This window comes from Maylandia zebra, linkage group LG18 (assembly GCF_041146795.1).
Source record: "Maylandia zebra isolate NMK-2024a linkage group LG18, Mzebra_GT3a, whole genome shotgun sequence".
Classification (NCBI taxonomy): Eukaryota; Metazoa; Chordata; class Actinopteri; order Cichliformes; family Cichlidae; genus Maylandia; species Maylandia zebra.
The window spans coordinates 23,401,121-23,425,140 of NC_135184.1; the positions used below are offsets into that span (position 1 = coordinate 23,401,121).

At 39.5% G+C, this 24,020-nt stretch overlaps 1 protein-coding gene across 2 annotated transcripts in view; it reads right to left on the reverse strand.

Annotated features, from left to right (window-relative positions):
* Nucleotide 1: 1 nt before the first annotated feature.
* pik3r2 (phosphoinositide-3-kinase, regulatory subunit 2 (beta)) overlaps nt 2–24,020 on the reverse strand; it is a 32,271-nt gene continuing 8,252 nt past the window's right edge. For both annotated transcript variants that reach the window (XM_004542403.4, XM_004542404.4), the window contains exons 3-16: nt 15,531–15,623; nt 14,003–14,077; nt 13,398–13,547; nt 12,141–12,351; nt 11,932–12,017; nt 11,730–11,832; nt 10,456–10,554; nt 10,108–10,288; nt 9,793–9,912; nt 9,483–9,625; nt 9,196–9,372; nt 8,981–9,052; nt 8,671–8,841; nt 2–7,772 (exon numbers count right to left, since the gene is read on the reverse strand). In XM_004542403.4, coding sequence (XP_004542460.2) covers nt 7,565–7,772; nt 8,671–8,841; nt 8,981–9,052; nt 9,196–9,372; nt 9,483–9,625; nt 9,793–9,912; nt 10,108–10,288; nt 10,456–10,554; nt 11,730–11,832; nt 11,932–12,017; nt 12,141–12,351; nt 13,398–13,547; nt 14,003–14,077; nt 15,531–15,623 — 1,889 coding nt within the window. In that variant the 3' untranslated portion in view covers nt 2–7,564. The remainder of the gene's footprint in view (nt 7,773–8,670; nt 8,842–8,980; nt 9,053–9,195; nt 9,373–9,482; nt 9,626–9,792; nt 9,913–10,107; nt 10,289–10,455; nt 10,555–11,729; nt 11,833–11,931; nt 12,018–12,140; nt 12,352–13,397; nt 13,548–14,002; nt 14,078–15,530; nt 15,624–24,020) is intronic.

Below are 24,020 nucleotides of genomic sequence, written 5' to 3' on the forward strand. Positions count from 1 at the left end.
ATGGCATTTTAGATATCTTTTATTGTCTTTTTAAAATCATTGCATTAACCTAAAGAAATAACCGTACAGATCAAAGAGTACCTGTCTGAGGACATACCACTCTGAAGCAAGCCGTACATGAGAGAGAAAGAAAGAAATGCCGCATTTGAGTTAAGACAGATAAACGGAGGGAGGATAACACAAGAGAAGAAGAATAACCATCTTTTCATGCATCTGGGTCGGGCACATTGCAACCAGTAGGCCCCTACTGGCTGAAACAACAGTGCTCCCTCTGCCTTCAATTGCACTTTGGTGTAGAGTAGCTTTATCTGACGGTCCATCTCTTCACTGTTTTTGAGTGAGAGAGACGGAACATCTTTACTAACTATAATTTTTAGCTGTATGTCTGCTGAAGCCGGTGATTCAAGAGGCAACTCGGTGGGCAACGCTGCAATGCAATGTGTGCTCTGATTAGGGTAAAGATGTGTTGATGCCTCTTAAATTTTTGCTGCTGTGTAACACTGCCCAGCCTGTTGCAACATGGACCACCGTCAATGTTGCCTCCAACATGAAGAGTGTGACGCAATATAAACTACTGTACACCAGTGAACGATACTACAACATTCACATCAGGTTAATCAAACAAATGCCAACTTTCCACACGGAGGAGTGACAATGTGAGAAGATTTAAAAAACATAAAGGGAAATAAAAGTGCTGCTCTTAGCATATATAGATAAAAAGAGAATGATAAGATTTTTTTTAAGTGAAATAACACACAGGCGGAACAAGCTGCGACTATATTGGCTGAATTTTGGTCTTAAAAACTACTTAACTAACCAAAAGAGCAATCGTTTCAGCTTTTTATTCGACTATCATTTGCTGCGTAGTGCAAAAAAACAACAATAGGATGCCTTTAGATAGTCATTCCTGAATTCTAATCTTCGCTTATGTACTAATCTGTACTCAAGTATTTTTACCAAGTGGCGCTTTTGTTTTTCCTCTTTTTTTGTTTTTTTTACTAATACACAATATGAAATTCTTTGAATCCTTTACCGCAGATACATCAGTCAGATTCATATTCGAATTCACCAAACTGTGCATGACAGAAACAGCAAAAGATGCAACAGGGTCTCAAGTTAAGATTCAGCACATACAAGGCTCAGTGTAAGGTGAAGAAATCAGCAGGTAAAGAAAGACTGACACACAAATAGTTCAACTACATTGCTGAGTAACTATTTTGCAATAGAGGGAGCACTGTTCACAGGAAATTTTAAAAAAAAAAGATGAACAAAGTGAAATGTGGGGGGAAGAGAACAAGCAGTCATAACATTTTCAAGTTTAAAATGACAGAAGAAATAAAGAAATACAAATCAATCTATCACAGCCGCTTTGAGGGACAGACTGATTCTCAAACGCATATTTACTATTTGGTTAATTACATATTGTAAACATTTGTATTTGTGTTTTCTGTATAGAGAAAAAAAATTCAAGCTAGCTTATTTTTTCTTTATAGGCTCTGTAAGGTTATCATTAAAGATATAAACAAACAAAACAAAGAACACTTGGACAAACAAATCTATCAGCTTTTTTAAAAAGCCAAAATAGAAAGAATTATATTCAGGCACCATAAAAGATCACTTTAATGCCATCAATGTTCCAAGTAGAGGAGCAATCGTGAACCATTGAGTCGTGTACCTTCCTCAGCGTCAGGTTTAATTTTCTTTTCTTCTTCTTCTTCTTTTTCCTCTTTCCTGGCTGTAAGCACATAACCACCCCCCACCCCCAAAAAACCTTCAGCAGCCACTGAGATCTGGCGCAGTAAGACCGAGTGGTAAGATGGATCACCTTTTTACAGCATCAGTGTCCAATCTGTGCCAGATCTCTGCAGCAGCATCGAGTGTATCTTTTGTGGTGCAACTTTTTAACACTGCCTCTACTCACAAAAACAACAAACAAACAAAAAAATCAAAAACAAACAAAAACTGTCTTCCAAAAGACAAAACAAGAAAACAAACAAACAAACAAACAAACAACTAACAACTAATATTTAATAAAATGCAAAGCAGCCAGGACTGCATTTAACATATAGACTCAGCTCTGTAAATATTAACACATGTACATGAGCTTGCTTCATCCTCCGAACACACCTGATAATCATGCGTAAAAATCATGAATGTCGATCGACTGTAACCACAAAGTTTTAACTGGTGATCCTGATGAAGCTCGCTGCAGCGGGTAAGTAAATATGTCTGCATTTCAACAACTGCTCGATTTCAAAGCAGCCACGGAGCTAAAAGTGTTCACATCAAAGCCTCGTTCTGATTCGTTTCAAGCGCCAACCAAATCAGAATTAAATCATCCAAAAATATAGATATCTAAGTATATATTTGAAAATATTTATTCTCTAGTATCTCTCATTCCTCAAACCTTAATAGACAACAAATATGTGTTTCTTTGTAGTCAGTGAAAGATGTGCTTTGTGTATGAGGCCGTTTCAAGGTTTATCATTTACAGTGTACCAAAGAATAATGAAAAAATATTTAATTGCTTGAATGATTATGTATCATATAGAAAAATGTTTTTTTTGTTGTTGCTTTTTTTCTTTTCAAGAAGCTCCAAGATGCATATCTAATAGAGAAGCGGGATGAAAGCTTTGAGTTTGAGAGTTTCAACTCCATGTCAAAGCGCAATAAAGTCTTCATCTCCTGCTCTTCTCACGCCCGTCTCACTGTGCGACCACATTTCACTGCAGCTAGCATTGCTTCTAGCCAATAATCGTGTAAATAACATGGCGTACCAAAGTGTTTAAGCACACTGCAAAAATGTACATCATAACAAGTGATGCTGGAAGCTGTTCAGTTCTACATTTCTAGTTTTCTTTCAGACACTAAAAAGTTGAGCAAAACGAAGCAGAACCACCTTTTTCATTAACTTGTGTCACACCAACCAGTTCTGGGTTAAAGTTTGACTCCACTAGAAGGACTTTCCCTAGAAATGCTTTACACAAAATCACCTTGAAAATCCCCGACACTGCTTTCACTGACTCCTTGTGGCATCAAGCCATGCATGTAGTTTCACTTCTATGTCCTCACCCGAATGGAAACAATGTTCCATTGTATTCGTTAGGAAACGCTACAGTTGGCCACCTTTTCCATATCTCGTCCACAATGTAATGTTTTCTTGACCCATGCTTTGGAGGAAAATGGTTTAAGGAAGTTTGAAAATACCTCATTTGTAGTGCTCAGAGAACATTAAATAGGATCACTTTTCTAAAAAAGAAAGCTGTGGGTACTCTGGATAATGTATAGAGTCACTGCAAACTGCAATACACTGAGTTTGTGCTGATGCTAATGCCAGTGGAGGTTTGGAGCACTACAGTAACTGAGTCAGCAGGGTCTCGGTGACTTATGCACTCCATGTGACTCTGTAACTTTGTGTGATCTGACACTTGAACTTTGGAATAAAAACACTTACAGCTAAAATCATGGACGGAAGAAATTTCACAAAGGTTGTTTGTGTTGTAACAGTGATATCCTCTTTTGGCACCATGGCCATATTCAGTGAGCTCTTTAGAACAACCCATTCTTTCACAAATGTTTGCAAAGGCACACTGATTGGTTGGTTGATTTTATACACCTGTGTCAATGAGACTGAAAACACCTGTGGTGTTGTGCAATACGCTTGTTTACACAGTGTAGAACCAAATAAAAAGGTAGAAAGAGTGCAATTATTTGCATGTTTAAATACCACAAGGAATAAGTGAAAACCTGGATGAACTGAAGCTTCTTCTTTTTTAAGGAAGATTTATGTTTTTCATGTTTAGCTGGACACTTCTGCTGTGCGGATGAGAATTGCATAATGAGCTAGCAGCTCTCCTTAAAGTAGCTTTGAAAAGTACTACAGAGTTTACACAGCCCACATAGTAAAACTAATTCTATAACGAAAACATTGCAATCAGTCAAAAGCATCAGATTTACAAGACAGTTGTTGACTGCGAAACAACAAAAGCATATACTGTACACTGTATACTCTGATATCATAATGAAAATGTCAATCATTCCTGATATACTGAATGAATAACTATCAACAAAAAACACTATAAACAACTCAGCATCACCATTGTCTGTTAGTTTTCGGTGGTTGGGCGACACACTAGTCTGAGTGTGTGAAACAAAAACAAAAAAAGTGCAGTCACAAAAGTGTTGGTCCAACAAACTGAATAATGGTGGATGATTTAATCAGATCATCTGTTTACTAACTTAATACAAAACACTGAGAACTGCTGCATGCATTAGCTTGAGAGCTTACCAAATGAGCTTTAAACAACTGGTCTGGGCCACGGATGTGTACTGTTCACATTTCTATATCTTTTATGAGTTTTATTCAAACACACACCAGACACACAAACAAACAAAAAAAACAAACACTGAAGTAGGCTAGCCTGGGTGCACCAAGCTACTGTACAGGCCCCACTACAGAAAGAAGGAATATGTAACAACTATAAATGCAATACCAAAGAGGCACAGCTAATATCTGCCACTCTCTTAACTAGAACATGCTCAGATTTGCTCTAACACGCACACAGACACTCACAATCACACACAATAACTACACTCGTTTGCAAGATACACCTTTGTTTTGATAAATGACAAATGTGTGAACGGTGGGGCACTACATGTGGTTGTGGTTGTGGCATCGTCTTATGCAGCAACGCTCCAATGAAAACAGGGAGACGACCACCTCATCGCAACGACTAAAGGCACTTCTAATCTTTCTCACTCGTACGTTTTTTTTTGTTTTGTTTTGTTTTTTTAATAGCCCTCTAATCAGAAGCACCTCTGTCACCTCCACTTTAATTCTTGGGGTCCTTTACTTGCCAAGAACTGTGCAAAGTACAGTACAATAGATTCGTCCTGACTGAAATCAAAATGATTAAAACTTTTCAGGTCAAGGTAGGTTTGATCAGAAGACTGGGTTGGTATGTCTGGGAAAAATGTTGCTACCTGATGTCTGAAACTGAACATTTCAGAAATAGAAAAGCACTGCGTTTGTTTGAAGCTTGGGTCTAGCTCAGATGACTTAACTAATCACCAACAGAGTAGACGAATATCTCATTTAAGAAGAACGTCTAAATTTTTCTCTCTCTCTCTCTCTCTCTCAACAAAAAGGAACCAAAATAAGACCAAGATTTTAAAACACATTTTTCCCCATTTTCTATTGTTAATGACCCCCGACTCTTCTATATCCCACTACAAAAATAGTTTTTCTTCTTTTTGGCTTTCTCAGATTACTAAATGTAAAAATGTGTAAGATTCATATTAATATTTGTTCATCCGGGAAAAAAACACCAACTACATGAATCAAGTTTAAAAGCAGCGTCATTTGACGCCTCTTTTCAGCTCCACATTTTCATTGAGAACATCAATATAACTGAGTAACCCTGCATCTACGCCGCTGTGCTTTGAACGTGACATTGAACGGAGGCGGTACTACCTACACCTCGAGCCAACACGGAGAAACAAATAGGAGAAATTCATCGCCACATCACCGGGAGGGAACTGAACCCAAGTCTAAAACATATATGCATACAACCGTGTTGTGCATAGTAAGACCACATGCCAGTGAATACTGTATATTCACTACAGAAAGCACAATTTCAACCACTAATCGAAGTTAAAACAAACAAACAAAAAAAGATAAACAACAACCCAAATGAAGGACTCCATGCATAACATACCAGATAATCTCTTAGACCGCCAAGGTCATGCTAAATGGCAAAAAGGACTGTTTCTTTTTTCATTCTTGCTACATGAAAAGACATCCTTCATTTGGCTCACATTAAAATGGATAATTTGCATCCTTAAACAGAATCTAAAAGCATAGCAAATCTTCCGTGAAGGAACCGTATAAAGTCACATACACAGGCTGCATGTGTGTCTGAAATATACTGTACATGATTTATATTACTGCTTTCTTTCTTTCTTTTATCTTTTTGTACATAAATGTTCTACAGCTCTGTGAGTCAAGCTTGTGATGAAATGAACAGTCGAGCGCAAGGGAGAAGAAGTACCGTGAGTAAATTTGCATATAAAAAAAAAACCAACCTCCAAAACAATAAACATCTGCAAGGACACTGTACCACGGAAACAGTCTAATCTAACTAGAGATGAAGTAAATACAGTACACGAGATACAATAATCACATAGGTCGATGCTCTGCAAGTGTCTTTAGCATATAGAAACAAGACACATAGGAGGAGCACTAACAGTGCCTTAAGTCAATGGCTACAGGTGCTACAGTATTACAGAGGATGAAGAAGGAAGTCTGAAACGAAGAGACGCAGGAGTATTTCCACCATTTCCATTTTAAAAGGAAACCTGAATCACGTGGAACTGCATTTATCAATGTACCTCTCCATCTAGTGTACTGTGATTAAAAAACAATTCTATATTCACAATACACCAAATATGTACCATGCATTTTTATCCTGTTATACAGCAATCACTGTACGTTGTACCTCGTCAGATCAAAAGGACACCCACTGAGAAAGAGAGCAACAAGCCAAAGCTGTTGGAAATAGAGATCATTTCATAAAAATATACCTATGTGTATGTATGTTTTTGTTTAAAGCTGTAGCTTTGTCTATGTCGACAACCGTTTACTCCCCCCCCCCCCCTTCTCTTTCGGTTTGTAACCTCGACGTGCCCCCTTATTCTAGTGACACAGGCTTGTGGTCATTCAAAGCTATTACTATGGCACTTGAGCAAGCTTTTAACTGAATCAATCTTTTTCTTTTTTAAAAAAAAAACCCTGAAACAGCAACCCTCTTCACCCCCTTCCCCTCCTCAGTCTCCAGTGACTACACTCCCAGCCCATTGTTTTTCTCAGCCACCTTTAAGTGTGAAACGAGCAGCCTGGTTTAGGCAAGCCAGTAATTTCCTCGGATGACAGCTCAGGCTTTTGTCTATGGAGAGTTTGCAGGCAGTCTGGGAATGACAGATCGGGCCTTTGTCTGTGGACATTTATCTCGCATTAAAGGCAAAAAAAACCCAACAAACCCTAAAAACCAAATGTGGCTCCTGTAATTTCTACCATCATCCCACCATCTGGTCTCTCCGCTTTTTAAAGATTTAGAAAAAAAAAAAAAACCCCATTGTGTGTGCCTTCCTTTGATGTATTTTAGTCTTTTTTCCTGAATAATGAATGTTCCTATGAATTTCTCACTTTTTTCCATAACCGACACTGGACAGTGTGGCTGGCTAATGCACCACTCTCATCAGCTTTTAACTGACTGCATCAGCCAGGCTAACTGTACAGTGCTTCGTTATCAGTAGTAGTGTGCTTATTGTGAAGCCATGCTGTTAGCAAGGAGTGCTCTTTGCTGGACTCTGTGGGAAATTAGCATCAGCTTCTGGCCAAAAATACATGATTTTTTCTTTTTTTTTTTTTAAATCCTGGCAATTGAGTCTGTTTTACCTGCCACAGGAACAAGCATTGTCCAGAGTTCTTTTTTTTTTTACCCCCCCCAATGCATATGTCTAATTTTCCCACTCTGGCTGGTGTCCTATGCTGCTGGTGAATAATTCATCTGGGGTGCTGGTTCTGATTCTGGGAGCGGGCCAGGACTGGGTAGGCTAGATTTACATTCAGCTGGTCGTTGTGTTGGACCAAGGAGACATTTTTGTAGTGGAGCACCAGGTCTTTGAGGGACGAATACAGATTGTAGGGCTCGGCGAATCCATACCCCGTGACTGTCTTGTAGATGACGCAGTGTTTAGAGTCACCGTCCACGCTAGAAACAAGGAGAGAGATCGTGTTTAGAGGTGATCTTAGTCTTAAAAGTCTTTCACAAACCCACCAGTAATGTAACTGTTAACTTCAGTGTCTGCAGAAAATTTACTTGAGTTATTCCTCCTTTTAAATTTTATTTTATAACTTAATGTATCTGAATTGAATTTCTGCATTTCGGTTTTATGAGACTGGATTAATCTTACACTTTGGGTTGTGCATGAATTCAAATTTGTTAATAATTCACCTTTAGAGGTACTGCTCTTAACTTACTCCCTTATCTTCAGAAAGAGCTACAGTAGTGAATTTAGCCTTGTATTTGCAGTAGTGACAGAATAATTATTCTCACATAATTTCTTGAACTTGTGGCGAAAACAAGTGTGAAGAAGAAGAAGTGATTTCCAGCCACATTTTTTGGTACAACCAAACATTTTCAATTATAAATAAAAATGTTTTAACTGCATGTTTTCACACCTGTGCTGTTTAGTCCATTTAAATCGAACTGGTTCATTTTCCCTCACTGTGCTGCTCGTTTGTGCAGATAAGATCACAGTAAAAGCACTCGGGGGAGAATCAAAACAACACTGAGACCCTTCGGAGGAGGTGATTTTGGTTTCAAATGAACTCCAGTGCGCTTTGTTTATGGTGTGAATGTGATCTGACCTCTATCGAACTATACCAGGTGTAGGATGCAGGTTTGAGCTTAAAAAATGAGCAGACTGAACATTCTCATGTAGTTGGTAGTGACGCATTTTGGTTCACTTGTATTCTTCTCTGTGTGAAAACAAACCAAATCACGGGGAAAAGCTACAAGTTTACAAGCTTGAATGATTCGGACCAGCATAAACAAACCACAGGTGTGAAAAAGCCTTTAGACCTCACAGGGTTAAACACAAACTTACACTACGGAGCAGGCGTAAGAGCCCTTCTGTGACTGGCTCTCACGGATGAGAAAGGTTCCATCGCATTTGCCTCTCAGCATTTCCTCAGCCTGGGTGCGCTTGATGTCGCCCACGTACCAGGTACACTCGTCATGGTGGGGTGAGCCCTCATCTTCTTCCAGTGAGAAAGAGCTGAAGATGCAATGAACAAAAACTATCAAGCAGGAAAGAAACTCCAGACAGAACAATGAGCTTAACTACTGCCTTCATTACTGTCAGAGGTGCAGCTGCCTTCACTCATGACAGCACAAGCTGCGGAGCAGTCACTTACTCATCAGCATCGTTCTTTATACCCAGCCATTCATTGATCTTCTTCTGCCTCGTCCCCTTCTGCGTCAACCATCTGAAAAACCAGAGGACAACAGAATTAATGCTGACCTACAGGTTACTTCCTGTGCACGACATTTAAGGTTCTCACGACTGTAAACAGAATAAATATATGAATGTGTAAAGTTCAATTTCATGCATGGATAAAAGTTTACTTACATTAAGTACTGGTCCCTGATCTTGCGAAGCTGCATGAGATCTGGCTTGAGGCTGTTCATCTTCTTGTCAATCTCTCTGTTATCAGACACCTGCTCTCTCAGGTCCTGCTCCAGCTTACACTTGCTGTCGTGGATCTCCTTCACACGAGACTGCAAACGCTCCGAGTTGCTCTGGATTCTAATTTGCAAGAATTCGAACATTATACCTTCAACTCACCAAAATGTTGTTTAAATATAGCAGCTTTGTTTGCATCTGTGCTAAAAACAGAATTATGCATACAAACGTACTTCTGTATTTCCTTTTCGTTGCCCTCACGCTGGAATCTCTCCAAAGACTCTTTGCTGTACCGCTCCTGAGTCTCAAACTGCTCTTCAAAGATCTTGATGGTCTCGTTGAAGGCTTCAATGGCTGTGCGTTTCATCTGCAGCTCCTGAGACAGAGAGAGACGTTTCAATCCAGCTCCATTTTATCTTCAGGATAAACTGCATATTGTTACGGATCACATCAACAAACACTACGCACTATGCTAGTTTAGGATTTATAATACTCTGAAATACATCTCTTGTTTGTGGTTGTCAGCATGTGTGCTATTCAAACCTGCGAGGTATGTGTGTACTCCTCGTACAGAGAGTCGTACTCGCGACTCTTCTCCTGGTACTGCTCATGATAGATCTTCAGTTGCTCTCCCACCTCCTCTATGCTGTTCTCCTTCACCAGCTGATTTTTTACCACATGAAAAACAGACGACAGCAAGATCACCACTTACTGAAGATTCAGGCCGACTACATTCGCGTGTTATTAATGAATATCATTCTCGATTTGTAAATGGAATGAGGGAAAATTATGAGCTGGATGATTCACATCTTGTGATGACAGCTGATTTATTTTAATGTAATGTGCAGCTTCACCCACCTGCTGGTATTTGGAGATGGGATACAGAAGCTTTGTGTCCAACTTGCCGTTGTACTGGGCCAGTGACTCGTGGCGGTAGTGATTGATGAGCTCCACTACAGACAGGAAGGTCAGAGGCTCTGAGAAACCATACCGCGCGTCTCTGTGATAAATCTTTATAAGCTTGTTGTTCCCCCCCTTCCTGCAGACGGAGACAGGAGCCAAAAGAACATGGTAGTAAATAAGACGATGTACTGTAATACATGTTGTCCGTCAAGTAGCAAAGGCCTGGTTTGTTTCTACTATATATCATTTTCCTATGGCTATACTAAATCTGAAGTGAGTATTGAAGAACAGCTGTTACTTCACCTGAGTGTAAGAGTGTACTCGCCCTCCAATTTACTTGAAGCATCTCGGACCAGAAAGGTGCCGTCTGGAGTGTCTCGCATTTTCTCATTCACCTCCTCTCTGCAAATATAGCAGCATATTTAGATAGCTGCAAGAAGCAACGAGGAGGCCAAGCAGGAACTTGGTTTTGTGTGTTGCAGCACCCCCCAGTGGTCATTATTTTCTTGGCTGATCAGATGTCCCACTTTTTTCAGGATTTTGATTGACTCTAGTTTTTAAAGTTAACACTGCAAAACAGATACTTTAAATACTGCCGTCATCAAAAGTACAGGTTTAAGCAACTACTGCAAAGAAATGAAAAGGTATGACAAAGTCTGGAAGAAGCTTGTGGAAGGAGAGTCTGGCTTTTTTGTTAAATGTTCTCCCCCAGGCTAAGAATATCACACTAAGTCACAAAGAACATAAGGTTAGGAAAAAAGATGGATGCTTAGTTACTGAAATGAAAGATGATCAGCAGACACATCGGCAGCTGAAATGATACTTTTCACCATAAGCTTATAGGAGCTGCTGCAGACTGTATATAAACTGAGCACAAAAATTTAATTTGTCTATGGGCGACTATTTCTTTGTTGTAACAATGAGAATTACACAAAGCCACGACTGCTGTGCGACGTCATTCTGCAGCAGTGTGTGACCAAGCTGGTGAGCAGCAAGAGGAAGGGGTGCCAGGCAGCTGTGGCTGTGTATGGGTCTTCCACATGATACTGAGCACCCCGTTTGTTAAATCAATAAATTCTTAAATTACCAATATGTTTCTTCAGCGCTTTCTTCTAGACAACCTCAAACAAGAGTCAGTAGCAGAATAAGCCGTTTGCCATTGGCAGAGAAGATTTAGCAAGTCTGCCACATGCTGCTCTGCTGCTTGACCCACAAATGTATTTTCATTATGAACGTGGCACCATTTAAGAAAATAAACAAGTTTCCAATGGTGTAATATTTATTGCCAAGAAGCATCATTACAACAAAGAAATAATAGACCAAACACAAATTAACTTGCATCTAAAAACTTAGCACAAAAAGTAAGTAAAACATTTGAAACATTAAAGGTGTGTTGCTCTTTAAGAAAAAGAGGCATTGGATCTTATTTAAGAGCAAAATACTAACATGATTTCACTAATTTTAAGTATTTTCAATAACATAGAAATCTTTATGGATCTGTCACAAGTGTCCATTTAATCAGACATTTCTTTAAACAATACATCAAACAAAATCAATATTACGAGCCCAAAACTTGCCTGGATATTTCGCCCCAGTACCACTCTGCATCATTCAGCAGGCTGCTCGTGTCTGTCATGGCTGATGGTGTCATTTTTGACTTCACAGGCTTCGCTGGGAGAACTGCAAACAGACACAAACGCATCAGAAACCCACACCTCCTTCAGCAGTATTTTATAATAAAGGAATGGATCCAAGCAGTGTTAAAACAACATAACTTACCTGGAGGAGTGAGGTCTTGACCTGTAGTTCTCTCTATCAGCAATTTCTCCACCACCAAGGTGGGGAACTCATCATCCATTGGAAACCTGCCATTCAACAGTTCACATTTCCAACATGTAGATTTAGATTTGCTAACTCTTTATCATCATTTCACCTTTACATATTTGTTACACATTTGTTTCATGAAAGTAAAAAAAAACCCTACTTACCAAGCAGTGGAGGGGCCGGTCCAGATAAGCAGGGGGCCAAAGATCTTTCCCAGCGTGTTTGTATCCAGGCCATTGCTGGCCTGTGCCTGAGTGACCTTAGCCAGGTGTGTGAGGAGATACTGCAGGGTGAGACGGTGATGGAGAGGGACGGTGGTCGAGTTCTCAAGCACCAGGCTGACTTCTCTGTTGTGGCTTCCAGCTACCGCACCATCTGAGAGAGGCATAAACGTTGTGAATAACTGTTTAGGCTTCAGTTGTGCATCTTTATTACAGCTGGCTGAAAAAGGAGAATATAAGGAGTGCATTTGATTGTATTTGGTAGTTAAAACGCATGTGATTAGTTCATGTCGCTGAAAACAGGACAAACATATATATCAAAAATGAAATCAGAGAGTCCTTTGTGTGGAGGAGAATCAGCTGAAGCATATCTAACATGCCTCAGGGAGCTTGCCCTCCTGCTTCCATTCTCTCAATGCTGACATCAGAGTGAACTCAAACAGCAGTGCACAAGGCTGAGTTTAGTCCTTGTGCAATTTTTTCGCTTAAATTATAGTCACTGAAGCACTGAACGGTGCCTTTCTGTCCACAAAAACAACGGCGGCAGCAGCTCATTTGTGCCTGTGCTGTTCTATAACACTGTACTGCCATTTTGTCCACACCCCATAAAATCTCCATCTTAATCAGTCATTCTGCGTATGTTTTTCCTATAGTTATATGTGAGCCCATTTCAATAAAACAAACAAGAATATACCCCAGAGTGAGATGGTTTCACCTTTTATTAATTATGTTCTTTTGCTGAAATTGAAAAAGATTTGGCACAATGAGGTCCTGAATGCAGCTCTTTTGTTCACGTTTAAGCCCATTAAGTACAAACTGTGTGTGCTGCAGATTTTCCGGTGAATACTCCGGGATTTTAGATTCATTTTTTCAAGCTTAAGGCAACACTCATTGTAAGTCATGCTGTCAACGTTTGAACGTCAACTTGTGCAAACTTGACTTTCTCTTGAAAAGCCTAATTCATCACGCAGACACCAGTGACTGTTTCAAACGGGTCCTAGGGTTGCTTTTCAAACTGCACCTGCATAAACTTAACTGCCCTGAGCAGGCAGCTGCAGAATATTTAATTTGTACTGTTAACATTATTGTAAAAAGAGAAGAAAATGCACAAAAGATGACACACTGTCCCTGTTGGAAAAACTAAATGCTCAGTCAATACAAGCAGCAACTTTAAGATTTTCAATCTGTGATCTGATGTACCTGCTGACTGCTGTAGGACATGCTGCTGCATGAGAGCAGTTTGTAGGTGAGGGTAGACACAGGCAGGGATGACAGGTGATGGAAGGTCTCTCAGGTACTGCAGGACGCTCTCAGACAGGAAACCTAGATCCCTCTGAACCACGTCACTCTCTGGATGATCAATACATAAAGCAAAAGACCAAAAAGGTGCAGTTTGTTAGAATAAAAAACTCAAACAAGCGTCAGGGAGAAGTTTAAGGAATAAAAAGGCAGTTTAATCAAGGAAAGTACACAAGAGTGAACATATCATGTCAGTGTTTGGTGTTTTTCCCCACTTCAAAGCTATGAAACTAACCCCGAAGCCTAACACCAACTGTATCTTCTGGAGACCAAAAAATGATTTTTTTTTTGAGGAAAAAAGTTATTTTCCAATTAGCTTTTATTTTTATTTTGTACTGACTTGTGTTGTTTCAGTTATTTTCTGGAGTGGATTTTCTTATTTAAATCACTGAATTGGACCTGCTGAAGAGCATGCAGGCTGAGAAACCATCCCAAATATACCCAAGTTCTGTTAAAGAAAAGGATCAAATAACATCTAAAACAGATAAATGACAAATGTAACTCACCAGAGCACAGGCTGTACACCGGACTATCTGAACCTGAGGAGCTAGGTGTCCTGTACAACGTCTTGCAATCCAGACCTGAGACAGACAGAAAGAGCAATTTTAGTAAATGTGTTCAGAAGGAACGAAGAAGCAAAGAGGACACATTTAGATGGAAAACAGAGAAGTAGTGACAGATTGTTTTCTGACTCTATGGCTGTGGTCTTGCACTAGATAATTTAACGCAGTGCAACAAGCTGGAAATGGAAAAAGAAGGCAAAGGCAGCGCAATGTAACTATGAAATCTAGAAGTAACAACAACAAGAACAATAATTAAAAATAAGAATGTGTGTCATTACTAGCTGAATGTCTGTAAATACGTGACAGTTCAGTACTGTATCCAACAACAGAGAGAATGTGACCAGCCCACAAAGTTCAAAAGCAACATCTTAAAGACCGAAGAAGGACTCACACGTTTGCAGTGGTGGACTTGAATTTTCAAGTTATCCATTGCTTTTTAATTTTGGGGATTCAGAGACTTTTTTTCTTTCCAAACTGTGGTCATCTCATCTATTTCACTCTCAGCACTAATCATCACGTTTCAGTTCAACTCATTTTTGCCAAAATAAAATTTATTTTTGGACAAACAGCTTATTGTAGTTCCCTGCGAGTAGAAACTCTAGCTCTCCCCCAGGATTTTGTGTTTTTCTTGCTCTGATGATGAAAAAAAAATTTGAATTCATATTTTTTGTTAGTGATAATAACTCGCAAAGGACATATTCATATTGTAAACATATTAGACTAGGTATAAAATATACTCTGCTCTATACTCTGATACTTTTTAAAAACAGAACAAGCCCACTTATAAGAGTGCATGCATCCCAGTATTTCTGTATAAAATTGTATATTATGTATTTCGGTATACTTGATATACTGGATTTTTTTCCAAGCATACACATAAATGTTGAGTAAATTAAATGCAGCTGTCTCATTATCCAACACTATGTAACTCAATTCACAGACAAACTCTCTGATTTGTTCCTGCATCTCCGCCGTCACAATTTAGCTTTTCTTTGTCTTGCATGAGGGTAAACGCCTCGTCTTGGACAACAAAAAGCCGTAAGAAGCCGTGAAGCAGTTTTTCACAACTTTTTAACATTCTGTACATGAAAGAGTTTGTGAATTGGTGTGAATGACACAGAAAGTTAGAAGGAAGAGAGAGAGAAAAAAAAAGGCAAAACTGTGAATGGAGTCCCACCGAGCTCTATTTGTTAATAACACGGTGTGAATCAAACCCACTGCGCAGGACTCTTAGCGGGTCTGCTCTCAGTTAAACCACACTGAACTTATATGTACTGAATGTGAATGCGCATGAGCTTGTGAGAGCACTTGTACCTCTGTGCGACTGTCTGCATGTCTGCACATGTGCAAACGCTGGCATGAAAGCAAGAAGCAGATGGCGAGAGGGAGACAGTCGCACGTAGATGAAAAGACAGCAGAGGCAGCGTGACAGACAACAGATGAATATCTTGGCTGGTTTGTATGAATATACCTCTCTTTTCTATGGCTTGTATGAGGCCGACGAGGGCCGGGGGAGCCGTCTCTGGTGGTGTGAACTGCTCGCTCAGGTCCGGCACAGGAACAGCTGAAACAACAGCACAAATCTCAGTCACACTGCTACATTGACAAACCCCGCTGTTAAGTACAAGCACTTAGAGAAGCAGAGCACGAAATATGTTCATAATATGTACAAAACTTATGAGGAACACAATAAAACATAATGGATATTTATTTCACAAGCTCAGCCATTTTCAAAAGCCCCGTGGGATTTATTTATTTTGCATTTGTTTGCACAGTATTTATTAAACAAAACAAAACACTTCTTATAAATAATTAATGGACAGAAATGTCAAAGGCTGGGACATATTGTCCTCCTCAAATCTGAATGATGGGATATGACAATAACTGCAGAACAATTTACTGACTGAAGAAAGGGGATTTCATGCAGGAGTGAAAGTAAAAAAGGTCACCAGAAAAAAAAGAGGCATCGAGAAAAGAAAAAAAAAAAACTTTATCTACTTAACAATTCCCCACAGACTAAATCAAACATCTTTTCAGTTGGAGAGAAAGAGGAAAGGAGAAAGCTAGAGGGAGAAAAAAAAAAGAAAAAAAAAGGGAGATCCCATTTCCCTCCCTCCCCCTCTTTTTACTCCCTTTTCTTTTCTCCGCTCTCGTTCTCTCTCCTCCCCTTCACTCTGTCCTGCTCAGTGTTTCGCCTTAGCTCTTTGCGTGAGTGGAGCACAATAAAGGATTTAATCAAAACTCCTGAACAAGCAAAAGCCCTGTGGCAGTGTGCCAGGCTCGGCCCAGCTAGAACAGGCAGGCAGCGCCTCTTATTCGGCCCCAGAACAGGCCTGTGAGCTGGGTCTCTCTTTTTTTCCTCCCCCTTCTCTTTCTTTCTTTTTTTAAGGAGGGGTAGTGGAGGGGGGTCTGGGAGCAGGGAGGGCCTGGCCTGGCCGGGGCTTGGCAGTAGGCTCCTGTTCCTGGCACGGCTCTGCTAAACCACTGCTGATTATTAATTTGGGGAGTTCAGACAAGAAACGCCGCGTCAGCACATTCCTTGCTCTCTCTCCTGCTCCTCCATGTCTCTTAGTCTCACTCGCTCTCTCTCATTTGCTCTCCTGTTAGTGGATTTTTTTTCTCTTGCTCCTTTTTGTTTTAACCCCCTTTAGGCCTCTTTAATTTAAGTTTTTATTCGACTATTTCCTTTCTTGTTTTTTTTCCCCCTTCCTCGCTGTTTCTTTCGCGCTCTGTGCCACCATGTCGGCTTAAACGTGGAAACTCTGCCTAGCGGTGTCTCCAGCTCTCTCGCAGGCACCGACAGCTCTTCGTCTTCTTTATACTTGTTGGCCATTTTGGATTGCAGCCTTGTCCCCCTCTCATCGAGCTCGCTCTTTTTTTTTTTTATCTGGTTTGCAGTCGGGCGATGTGTGCAAGTGAGAAGAAACCCAAAAACAGTGTTGTGTGTAATGTAACCACCTTTCTATACACAAAGCTGACAATTTGAAGGTCAGCTCAGTGTTGCAAATCCAGTATTTGTATGTTTGCACTGACTCGCTCGCTCAGTCCGAGGTAAGCCTAAGACAGGCAAGAGTAGGCTTGAGAAAGCAAAGCTATGTGAAGCAAAATATTTGCTGGATATCTTCTCGATCAGTGTGCTTATGTAATATGTAGCTGGCTGTGCTGCGCTCTCCCTCTCAGACCTCTGTGTCAGAAGCTGAGATTTTTCCGTGTACAGCATGAATTCCCAGGTCGAATTAAACCTCTGGAATTTCCTTGCTTTAGCCTAACACTCATGCAAAACACACTTCATGCTGGTCTCAGGTTAATGTCTTAAGTTAGGGTGTGGCTTTCAAGTGCAACAGCAACAATAATATGTGATAAGCTTCACAAAAAAAAAGAAAAGAAAAAAAAAAGAGAAAAGCATTCATTATTTAAAAAACAAACAAATGTTATTTTATAACCATTTACATTAAACACAACATGGACAAAAGCACTGGGCCACCCACACGACCGCGAAGTTCCCAGTGCACAGTTCTTGTGCTGATCTTAATGCAAGAAGAGATTTGGAGCTCTGTGGTCATGGGGTCAGAAGAGCGTTGTTGACTTTGCAACTACACCTACTATCGCTATCAACCGACAAGTAGAAAAGGCTGAACTGCTTCATTCTTGCTTATTGGTTTCAATAAAGTAAAACTGCTGGTTTCAATTAGCCATCGAAACACTAACTCTGCCCGTCTGAGTTTCCCAACATTAGTAAATGTCAAACCCCAGATAAACACTGGCCTTTGGTCGGTATCGAAGCCTAACTTAAGTGTTTCCATTCCTATAAAAAGGTTTGATTGCTCTCCAAATGCACTTAATATTTGAGGCTAAAATGGAAAAAAAAACAAAAAACAACAACTTTGGGATAGATTTTTGCTCGCATTTTGAACCATGGCAAGTGATACCATGAATGCGTGTATTATGTGCAGTGGTGACAGGGCCAGTTGGTGTCTGGCTCACAGATGGTGGGTAACACTGTAAGTTGCTGGTCGTGTTTCACCGCTACATGTCTTCACTGCACTCCAACTATGTTGACAGGCAATGCATCATGACTGGGCACACCATCCACTCCTGTCACAACATATTTCAAAGCTACACGTGTAGTAGTGAGCCCCTGAAAACTCAACAAATGGAGGTGATCTGCTCTCAGTGCTCAGTCTGGTTTTACTGGCCTCCAGGCATTACTGGGAAGAACGACAAATGGCACTAAAGACACTTTCTGTGATACCCGTAAGAGTAGGCTCACTGGGAGTTGATTCGTGCAACATAAACATAGCATAAAAGATGAACACAGCCACCTTCTCACCACTCAATCCTGGGTGTGATGCATTGTAGCTTCAATGTTAGGATCACACTGTTTATTTGGAGCTAGACGTTACCATATTTGGATGATGGCATTCTAAGTTATCAGCTAACGCCAGTTAGATTTGTTACCGAGCTGATTATAACCTTTACAGGTGTACTGCAACAGCACAGATAGGCATGCACAATTATTAAAATTTTCAATCTCAATCACAATTTTGGTTTTTCACAAATAAATGAGCATGACTGTGCAATATTTACAATGCATGCTGAGCAAGCAAAAGGGCAGCTGGAAGTTTGTACTCTGAGACTACCTCAAACAGAGTACTAAGAGAAAAGAGACACTATCATCGGGTTACGTCAAATTTTATTGTAAATGCACACTGCTACAGTTTCTAAAACTGAAAATTATATTTAATGCTTTAGTAAGCTCATTTATTATTATATGGCTGTTAATTCATAAAGATACAATTAAACAGATCAATGATACAAAATCATTTATCATTATTAACACATTTTAAAAAACTGCCAGAATAGACTACAAATGCACACAAATTTTTAAACTTTCTATGTCAATCCATTTGCAGCCACCATCGATGTGGAGTGGGCACAGCTCGCCAGCTTTTCTTTATCCTTTCACGTTTTTTATTTTCCCCACAGCATCTTGAGTGACTTCTTTTAGTCATTTACAAACACATTGCCACAATTTGAACGACTTTATTATCTTCCTGTGCTTTCACTAGTCAACAAGGTCAATCAATACATGCTACAAAATACATAAATTAACATTTGATTTACTGAAGCTTTTACCATACCATACCACCTTTATTTATAAAGCACTTTAACATAAAACCAGAGTTCACAAAGTGCTGTACATGCTAAAAGCATAAGTAAAGAAAATTAAAATGAGATAAGATAAAATAAATAATCGTCAGTAACACAATTTCGCACCTAAATAAGTTCTCCTGTACGGCAGTAACATTTTCTCTAGCTGCAGAATGCCACAACGATCGGCAAAGAAAAGAAAGTACAGCTGGTTTTCTGTATCTGCAGTTGGATAGGGTGGCCTTTGCTTACCCTATGACCCGTGCCTCCCTCCCTTTCCAGCCTCTCCATAACTTTCCCATTGTCTTTTTCTACTGTCTCAACCTCCCTCCCACCCTTCTCGTGTGGGTTCTTTGAAAGTGTTTTCCTGGTAAGGCGCAGAGAAAGCGAGGAGGAGAGGCCTCTTCTTTCAGAGAACTGGCTTCGTGAACATGGTTTATAGCCGCCCAGAGACACTGTCAGATGAGTATGTGAATCAGGGCTGCAGAAATGGAAGGAGGACGAGAGAGGAGAGAAGGGTGGGGGTGCGAGTAGGAGAACAAGGGAGGAGTTTGCAAAAATGCCAAGCCATGGTTCACTTCAGCAGGCAGTTAAAGTGAGGCCAGAGAGAGGAGAGAAGGAAGGCAAAGAGGCGGAAAAAAAAACCTTTTTTCAGACTCGTTACCGTCGCAGGTTGAGAAATATCATGAGTTCATTTTTTCTCTGTTTACATTTAATTTCTATAAACTCAACAACAAAAGAGCAGCACATCTGGAGTGTGAGTCAGTTAGTCTATCGAAGTCCCCCTGTTTCTTTTTGGGTACAAAATGCTTGCACTCTATATGACACCATCTGCCAAGCCTACCCTCGCAATGTCACTTTAAAAAGCAGAAAAACTGTTTGCATATTTTAGCCAGCAAGAAATCTCCGTTTTGCATTTCACTCGCTACTGCTGAAAAACAATGACGCAGTTTTTGCATGTACTTAAGCCAAGTTGTTGTCGACATTCTACGGTAACCCAATTTCTCGAATGCAAATGCGTAATCTGGTTTCTTTCACCAGATGGAGATGAAAATAATGGTTAACAGGAGGACTTCTGATTAAAAAAAAAAAATACACTTGGGTTCTGAGAATTTTACAAGCTTTTGCATGAGGCTGAAACATTTCCTCTCCAGCTGCTGTGTGCAGTGTTCAAATTAATTAAATCCAAATATCTGAATAAAACCAAACACAAAAATACCATACAAGTGTAAATGAACCACTTTGTACACACATGAGGAGAGCAAGGGAGACATATTACAGACTTAGTCCTAAAAAATAAATGCATAAAAAGCTTCTAGAGCAGGGAAGCCAAACTCATTTTATATTGTGGATCACATACAGGCCAATTTGATCTTAAGTGAGTCAGACCAGTGAAAAATCTCCTTTCTGTCACTGTAACATAGTCTAACTGCATATTTAATCCCGTTTATAATACAGGAAATAGTAGAGCAATTACAACAGCACATCTCAGGTTTTCTACACCATAAACAAATGATGATGTAGTAAATGAAAGACATCAACAGCATGAATCTTTGGGATTAATTTGTAAGAAATAAATGTGTAAAATTGCTAAGACTGCCCTTTATTTATAAAGCAGAAAGCTTTTGTTAATTCCCAGAAATTGCCCGTTCAAAAAAAATCATATTTATTTTAGTGTGGATACATTGTGGAAACATGCATTCTATACTAGATAGATACAAGTTCCTGTTTTTTCACTAAATTATTTGCTTACCTATTATTTAATTCCTTTGATGTAGTATGAATGACCGTGGGGAAGGTCTTTATCAGTAGGATAAGTTGGAAAACTTATGAAAACATAAAGCATATACAAGCTAAACTGTCAAGAAGCATCTCTGTACTGAGTAAAGTTAAACATTTGTTGCCTTCCAAATCACTCCGGGTACTTTACTGTTCACTTATATTGCCATATTTGGAATACTGTGTGGAAATCTGGGGAAATACATACAAAACTTCACTTCAACCACTATGTAAAATTCAGAAAAAAGCAATCAGGATGATTACTAAAGCAGGATTTAGAGACCATACTAACATCATGTTCTTGAAATTAAAAATTCTGAAGTTTATGGATCTTATAAAATATAAAACTGCAAAAATTATGTACAAATCAGATACAATATGTTACCAGGAAATTTACATACGATGTTTTTTGACAGAGAAGGGGACTATGAATTGAGGGGAAAAATTAAATCTGAAGACTCTTAAAGCACGGACAAAGGTTAAAACCTTTTGTGTTACTATTTATTCCACCTGTGGAACAGTAAAATTGTTTCAGTTTTACTGTGGACCTACAGCAATGTTCAGGCATTAGTCAGGTTATAAAGACGTTTCGAAAACCGCTTTTGGAAGAATATGAAACTGATAAAGTTGATGATCCATTGTATATATAACTATGCTAAATTGTATCTAAATTATATCTATCACTGTAGCTATGTTTATACATGTTCTCCTTGTTTATTGTGTGGGGTAAGTGATGATGGGAATAGTGGGATTCAATAGAATGTTGAGCATGGGGTAGCGATTAATAAGTATGTTATACTTCTTCCTACTCCATTTCAGACCTAATAATTGTCATTTCATGTCATTTAGACTTTGTTTTATTTTATTTTTATGTTTTATCTGAGCACATACATGTGTGTATTTACATATATATTCGTATTTGTAAATGCAAGTATGTGTACTTGTGTATATATTGTTTTTTTTTCTGTATATGTCTGAAATAAAGCTACAATACAATACAAAATACAATTTAAAGTCCATTAATTTATGCCCTTGTTAAAATTTTCCAAAAACATCCAGTGAGCTGGACTGGAGTCTTTGCTGTGGCGATTCTGGCCCCGGGCCTTATGTTTGACACCCCTGTTTTAGAGTCTAAAATTATGCTCAAAAATGACTAGCTAGCCACTATAGTAAGTAAACAGCTGTAAAAGTAGGGATTACAGAGAAGAGGTGAGTGTATCGCATATAATAATTTTCACTTGAGCTATGACCTCTCTTGTTGTGCTCTACACAAATAAATTATAGTTTAACAGCTTTTAGTGAGGCTGAATTGTTCTTAGTTGCATTCAAGCCTGTAAAGTAGTCAACTCCCCTAAGCACCAGGCCTGGTACTGGTAATGTTACCATCTCTGTGAATAGCAAATGGTGCCACAGCAACAATAGCTCTATTCACAGCAAGTCTAGGGCCTCTGTTCTTTCAAGGAAATGAAGATGATATTTGTAAAAGTTTGACCATTTCTAATGTACAATGCACTTTTGGTGCTGAGCCAAAGTACCCCTCCTTGAGCCACTGCCCTGCCTCCCTCTCGCCCACACCTCCCCCCTTTCTCTTCCCCTATTTCACTTGCTTCTTCTGCCCCTGTCTTTCCAAATCACAGACACAAGCGCCAGCTGCCCAACTGGTTTGTCTCACTGTCGGTCAAAGCACGGGGATACTTACAGTATGTCCTTACCTGCTTCTGCTGGAGAAAACCCCCTGCTTATTCCCTAATTCATGTCCTTCACTCAGCCTTTATTTAAGTATCGGCATGAAAAAAGCTAATTTGATAATTCTGCAGACATTTGTGCTACAGCTATGATACTAAAAATGGTAAATGAGAAATAAAAATGACACTAGTTGAATGAGGCCCCCGTGTATTTGGCCATACACCATGATCAGCCAATTGGATACACCAGAGGTAATTCAGAGTTCACAGCCTACATGCTCAGAGTGGTACTAGCACATCTGTCATTTTAAAAAAAAAAAAAAAAAAAAAAGAGCAAAAAGGAATTATAAGGAGAGGAATGTGTGGTTTTATGTGGAGAACAAGGAAGCAATAAATTAACCAGCTGAATCCAAAAGCAATGAAGTGCAAATTAGAAGAAATTGATGGAAATCTTGGGAGTGTGGAAGAACTTTGGTCACAAATCAAAGTTTTCCTTGAACTTGAGCTTGCTAAGGTAGACCAGTGCATGCCAAGTCAATGTTTGACTTGGAAGCTGCTGCAGCTCAGAGCAGATTCTTAGCATTATTAATAAATGTCAGTATTTTAATAAAAGCCATGGGAGTGAAGAGTGTGACAGAGCAGAGCATTATCCCTGAGTAAAAAAAAGGCTGTTGTATTCCTTTTACTGTTGAATAACTCCTCATTTGTACAAACTAAAAACACACCTATAAAAATGTCAGTTTGTCAAAAGAGCCAGTATCCTTAACCCAGGCACGTCCAATTGAAAACAGCATCAACAGGCCCTCCAGCCATTGTGATTCTTGATTACACTCGGAGGGGTCACAGGCATGCATTTTTGTGCACTGCAGAGACAAGTTTTCCTGCGTCAAGAGCCGCAAAGACCGATACAATCAATACCAGACCAGTAGAGTCTGATAGAGTCTTGTCAGTCGACGGATTAGCACTTTATTATTCAACGCAGACTTAAGTTGGCTACGCTTACAAAGAGGTAAAGCTTACTTAGTATAGCTTAAAGGGTCAACTGGCGGTCACTGCCAAATGTGAGAGCCTTATGAAAACATCAAGTACACCAAACTAGCTGCTGCTAACAGCTGGGCATGCGAGAAGTTGTGTTTTTCTTTTAAAACTTGAGGAAAAAAATCCCCCCAAAAAAAATAAAAATCAAGAAATCTCTACACTGTGAGGCTAATGAAGGAGCACCATGTTTGTGTGTCTCCCCCTGGTCTTTGTCCCAGTTTCCCTGTCTTCTCCCCGCTGTCTTATCAAACAAAGACCAAAAAGCTCCCCACCTCAAAAAACAAATGCAGCTCAAAATTACCAAACAT